Source organism: Phalaenopsis equestris, unplaced genomic scaffold (assembly GCF_001263595.1).
Source record: "Phalaenopsis equestris unplaced genomic scaffold, ASM126359v1 Scaffold000002, whole genome shotgun sequence".
Taxonomy (NCBI): Eukaryota; Viridiplantae; Streptophyta; class Magnoliopsida; order Asparagales; family Orchidaceae; genus Phalaenopsis; species Phalaenopsis equestris.
The window spans coordinates 73,127,038-73,133,102 of record NW_018164444.1 but is presented as its reverse complement, the minus strand read 5'-3'; the positions used below and the strand labels follow the sequence as shown (position 1 = coordinate 73,133,102).

Below are 6,065 nucleotides of genomic sequence, written 5' to 3'. Positions count from 1 at the left end.
TTCTTGGGTGGCATTTACTTATGGACTGTTTGGGGCAGCTGTAAATTATTAATAATCTGATGATAAACATATTATCCTGATAATCTGATAATCTACAGATTATCAGGATAAGTTATCTTGTTGTTTGAGGGATAATATGTGGAACAGCTTATTGGTAGATGTTGTTGGATAAATGAAAATTTTACCTATGTTTAGTGAAAATGTTTGCAATATAAATGCATGAGCAAAATAATAGATAAAACAGAAGCCACCCGGATGACGAAACGAACTGCACGAATGAGTCTGAAACGTTGATTTTAGTCAGAAAGGACATCTACTTCGTTGTGAGGACGTGTACAGGCTAAAAATGTGAGGATTGATGATTAATTGAATAATAATTGTTATTATTATTATTATTTTAATAATATTATTATTATTATCATTCTTATAAAATCATCGCATACTCTCTCTCCCCATCTATCGCGCGCAAGACAGCCACCGCCCTCGTTTTCATGAAAACATTAGCCGACTCCGGGATTTCGCTCCAAGCCGTCGGCCGGCGACCACCAGATTGGCCTCCTCTCCTCGCGTCGGTGAGCCCTTCCCTCATCTCTCGCGATCCCTCTCGGCTCGAAACCTTGCCTCAAGTCGTCGCCTCCTCCCCTCTTCAGCGCGACTTTGCCAAACGAAGACGGGATTGAGGGCTCCGAAGTAATAAGTTGGATTGAAACGCCAAACGCGGGGTAAAGTGAGCGGCCGTAAATCGTTCAAGTTTTAACGTAAAACAATACGCGCGTTCTTCGACCTCCAGCCCCAACGCACTAACCAAACAGCTCCGCGGCGTTATGAAAACGCCGAACGCTGGGATAATCTACATCACACGGACCCTTACCTACCACCCAACTTCTGTGTATTTGCATACGTGATGCTAAATCCTTGCTTTCTATATTTACATCTCCCAATCTTTCACATAAATAAAAAGGGAAAGCTAAAATTTAAGGTTTATAGAAGCATGGGCTTGTTCTCTTCATAATCTATTGAATTTTTAATATGTAACTGTAATATTATCAATTATATTAAATTTGATTCGCATCAAGTCGATTTTCATTTACTTAAAATTGAATTAGGAATAAATATTGATTTTGATATAAATATACAAAATACGAAGCATAGATATAAGAATCTATTACTAAAAGCATAAGATACGGGCACATATTTAAGGTGACATTGAATCTAATAATAAAAATTAATATGTATATATTTAGTTTTTTTTTTTTTAATATAATTCAAAATAATAAAAAAGAGACAGCTAAACTTGAATTATAGAGATAATATGATTGATTGTTTAGAACATATTTGTGGGGCAGATGTGACCATATCTTTTTTTAATTTATTTTAGTTAACCATGTGGATGATATGATTAATACATGTGAGGACACTTGATTGCCAAGTGCATGCATCTTTAATAAATTTGATAGAAAGTGTCGGTGCTTGAAGGGTCAAGCCAACTTGGCTCAAAATAGTGAAAATTCAAGCCTAGTAAAACATGCACACACGCATGTGTACGCTCGCATGAACAATTTTTTTTTTTTTTCCTTATCCTTAATAAAGAGTGATATTTGATTTGAGAATATAGCTCCTTTATATGTGTTATCGGTCCCCATAGGAATCAAAACAGAAGGTTCTTACGACTGACAATATAGCTAGCTGTCTACCAATTTATCACCCAATGACACACTTGCGCTCACGCGCACACACATAGATATTTATATATATATTTACACACACACACACACATCAAAATTGATCTTTTGTATTTATTTCTATAAGTGCATCAAAATATATATTATTTATTTGAGATATAAAGTTGCTCGCAGTCACATTGTAAGTCAGCTCTAATTATATTTATACAAGTGGGACAACAAAGAATTTGACTTGTGCTTGCAGTGAACTCAAAGTAGGCTTGACTTAATTTTAAATGGAGACCTACTTTGGGGTAAATCGGAGTGTATTAAGTTTAAATTAATTGAATATAAACAATTTGTACTATATATATATATATAGTTTAGTTCTAAAATGTACTTCGAGTCACGCCTAAAGAATAGAGTGTTGGTTGGATGAAAGAAATAAGAAGAATTAGGAGAAAAAGAAGAAAGATTAAGTCACGAGTAATGATAATTTTCAGGGAAAAAGCCTAGTAGTCTTTCTTGTGAAAATGATCCACCTATTTATAGATCATAGAAATGTTACAATAAAATTATGAGTCATTACATCTTTGCATATTTATAACGGACTTTGATAACTTTGACACTAGTAACCGCATATATATATATAGTTAGAAGTAAATAAGTATATGAAAAATGTAAATTTGGTCTTCTCAGGACTAAAACATGTTATTTTTTAAAAAAAGGAAAATTTACATCACACATTTCCTATGCATTTACATCACAGACGCCTAAATTTCATAAATGTTGAAAGACATAAATGTAAAAAATAAAAATTAAGTATTAATAGGTAAATACATAGAAAATGGGTGCCATTTACGTAAATGACCCATATAGAGATCCCGTAAAGGGTGGAGCAGAGGAGAACCGCCTTTTTCATGGAGTCGTGGCGCTCGTGGGAGAAGATTAGGAGATGTAACCGACCGCAATAATTGACCAAATTCGACTTTCTTCTCCACCCCTCCCTACTCTTCAAGCTTCCTTCAGCTCCACTTCTCATCTTCTTTCTGCTGCAGACCACCCACTTCCACCCTCCTCTCAACAAATTAGCATTCCTTTTAGGTCATCCGCCCGCCGCTCTTCTTCTTCCTCGATCTCTCTCGGAGACAATGCTTGCCGCCAAGACCAAGTAAGCGATTCCTCATTATTTTGATCTGATGAGGCCATGTGCTTCCGTTTCTTTCTTTTCTAGCAAGCAAGATGCAATTTCCTGCTGCTTATCGGGCGTGGTTTTGGTGGGTTCTGGAACTGTATTTTACTTCTAGACTGCTTTTTTAATGTCGGTGGAATTGGGATTTCTTTTGTTCTGCGGTTTTGGATTTATTTTATATATCTGTTGGATGGATCTTCTTTGAGTGGAAGAGTTGCATGGATTCCATTATAATAAGCTTTCTGTTTTTTATTATGTGGAGCTGTAACTTTCTACTGATTATTGGCTATGATTTGATGCGTGCTCTCTGCTTTTATTTGAAGTTTTAGGTCATGTAGATTGCTTGCACTTCTTCGTATTTGTGTTACCGGATCTGTGTATTCATACCAAGATGATCTTTTGTGTTACTTAGATAATATTGTTAACAATATTGGGCAATTAAATAAATATAAGTAAGAAAACTATTGTTATTTACAAAACTAGCACCCTTTCATTCAATTTTTTTTTTATGATCCTAGCTCAAATATCAGAATTAAATATGAAACTCCACGCTCATGTTTTTCATTTTTATTAAATTCCAAATGATTTGATCGTGGAACATGTAAATGCATCAGTTTGATAGTTCAAAAAAATCACACGGGTGCTACTTTTGTAAATAACAATGTTTCAAGTGCTTTGTATTCAATTATTCCTAATATGTATCTAATATAGTTTATTTGTTTAAAGACTATCATAATTTAACATTTCTTAAAAAATGAATAATCTTTTTCATGCATAAGTTTAACAAATGAATGTAAATTTCAAAATTCCCTTCTTTCTTTTCAGCAGATCTAGTTCATCTGATACTCATAATGGGAAAAACACACAGACTACTCCTCGGAGTAGTAAATTATTCAGAGGAGGATCCACAAAATCTTCATCTGGTTCACCAAGTCTATTCAGAAGTTCCAGCAGTTTTCTCGATCGATTTTCGAAATCCATCGATGATGCCAAACCGACCACGGAGCGTCGTCCATCGAAGATCATTTCATCTGCAGATGTAATAGAATGAAAAATCTAAATTCCATCACCTTTATATGCCATTTTCCATTTTAATCTGAAACATATAAAACTTCATTTTTTTTTTGGTTGCAGAAACTGCCCCATCCTACCAAAAAACCAGATTTGCAGCCAAAACTTATTTTTGTACAGGAAGAACTTAGAAGGACAAGAGAGCAAATGGCGTCAGTTGAGCAGGAGAAGATAAAAGCAGGTGAAGAGCTGAATTTTGCAAAGAGAACTGCTGAAGAAAAATATAACAAGCTCAATGAAGCTCTTGCCGCTCGAAACAAAGCAGAGGAGGGTTCAAAGATTGCAAGCATAAAGGCAGATGAGATGGAGAAAATTGGAATAGGAGCTATGAGGAAGAAAGAAGAGGAATTCCAAAAGAAAATTGATCACATTCGAAATCTGCATAATTTGGATGTTTTAGCATTAGATTCTGCAAAAATGGAGCTTGAAAGGGTGAGGAAGGAACTTACAGTGGCTTCTGATGCTAGAGATAGAGCCATTAGCCACTCCAATGATGCAATGAAGACTGCTGAGATCAATGCAGAAAAGTTTGGCATCTTTTCCTCTGAGATTAACCAGCTTAATGCCTTCTTAGATTCAGGGATGGATAGTTTAAGCAATGAGAATCAGGAAATTGTTGAGAAGCTGAATTTGGAGATTGATTGTTTGAAATCTAAACTTGAGAAAACAAAGTTTACAGATGTGAAGTTGGTGGAGATGGAAGTACTGTTAGAAGCGATTAATACAGAGCTGAATGTAGCGAAAACGGGCAAGTTGGATGCCATTAAATTTGTTGATGCCCTCAAACAGCAGGTGGAATTATTGTTAGTTCAGTTACAAGAAGCCAAATTGTCTCAAAAGTCTTCAACACATCTGTCAGATTTGGTCTCTAAACAACTCGAAGATTGTAAGTTGGCATTAAGAAATTCAGAATCTGAGCTTGCTGCACTTAGAGAGAAGGTAATTTCCTTGAACTTGGAAGCCGTTAATCACAAAGAAGATCTCAAAAAGTCGGAGAGACAATTGAATGAAGCAAACATAGAAGCATCTGAAATGGCAAAAACAGTTGTTGCTCTAAAATTAGAGCTTCAAAATTTGAAGCAGGAGAAATTGGATGTGATGGAAAATGATAAGATTGTGGCCTCTGAGATCCAAAGCCTGACAGAAGAGAAGGAAAAACTTATGAAGGAGCTTGAAGCCGCCAGGAATGAGAGTGAAAACAGTAAGAAAGCCATGGAAGAACTAGCTTCAGCTTTGAAAGAAGTTTCTTTGGAAGCCAGAGAAACACGAGAGATCCTTTTGGAAAAGCATGCCGACTTAGAAAATTTTTATTTTCAGACAGAACATTTGAGATCAGCACTGAAGAACACTGAAGAGAGTTATCAAGTTATGCTTGATGAAGCAAGATATGAGATTATTTGCCTCAAAAAATCAATCGAAAGAGCTCAGACTGAAGCTGAAAGCCTTGAAGCCGAGTTGAAGGTGAAAGAGCTTTGCCCAAGTAGTATCAAATTTGAGAAAGAAGAATCTGAATCAGAATCATTTAAAGGAGAAGACTGTCAAGTAGAAGCTATAAAAAAGCTATCTTTTTTACTTGTGAAACCCGAAGCGACAAAACCAATGGACTCTGCTCTATCAAACTGTCTCTATGAGTATGAATTCCTTGATTCCAATGCAATTCATGGCGAAAAAACAAATGCTACTTTAGGCGCGCAAAATTACCTCGAGAGAGCAAACAATGAAAATGTGAATGGAGTACACAGTGGCAAAGATGAGACCTTGACAATGGGTTCTAAGTTGGATTTCCCTGCACATGAATGTAATGTGAAATCAATAGATGATGAAGTCGATTGTAGGACGGCCAGCAGGAGTTTCAGGAAGGTGAATGTACTGCCTTCAAAAGATTTTACTGGTGATTCACTCAAACTCATCAGGTTTGAGGAGGTGAAGGTGAAGAAGGCTTTGCTGAACAAGTTGGGTAATTTTTTGAAGAAGAAAAGGAACTGTAAGTAAGGTATGAAATATATTATATTTCCCAAATGAGTTTCTGCTTAAAAATAGAGTTTATGTACATTCGATGTTATTAGATACTATTAAAAAAAGAAAAAAAAGGGTTGTTAGATACTATTATGAACAGATGTGTTACATTAATGGCTTTGTTT

General features: G+C 35.6%; 1 protein-coding gene across 3 annotated transcripts; it reads left to right on the top strand.

The window, feature by feature from the left end:
* Positions 1-2,461: 2,461 nt before the first annotated feature.
* On the top strand, positions 2,462-6,059 carry LOC110036522 (WEB family protein At5g16730, chloroplastic-like). Of its 3 annotated transcripts, none has more exons than XM_020741008.1 (3): positions 2,462-2,832; positions 3,682-3,892; positions 3,988-6,059. In XM_020741008.1, exons 1-3 carry the CDS (start codon positions 2,813-2,815, stop codon positions 5,914-5,916), a joined length of 2,160 nt encoding a protein of 719 aa, XP_020596667.1. In that variant the 5' UTR covers positions 2,462-2,812; the 3' UTR covers positions 5,917-6,059. The 3 variants fall into 3 exon arrangements, with proteins under 3 accessions (XP_020596667.1, XP_020596651.1, XP_020596661.1); XM_020740992.1 differs by having other exon boundaries at positions 2,462-2,938; positions 3,679-3,892; XM_020741002.1 differs by having other exon boundaries at positions 2,463-2,832; positions 3,679-3,892.
* Positions 6,060-6,065: the final 6 nt, after the last annotated feature.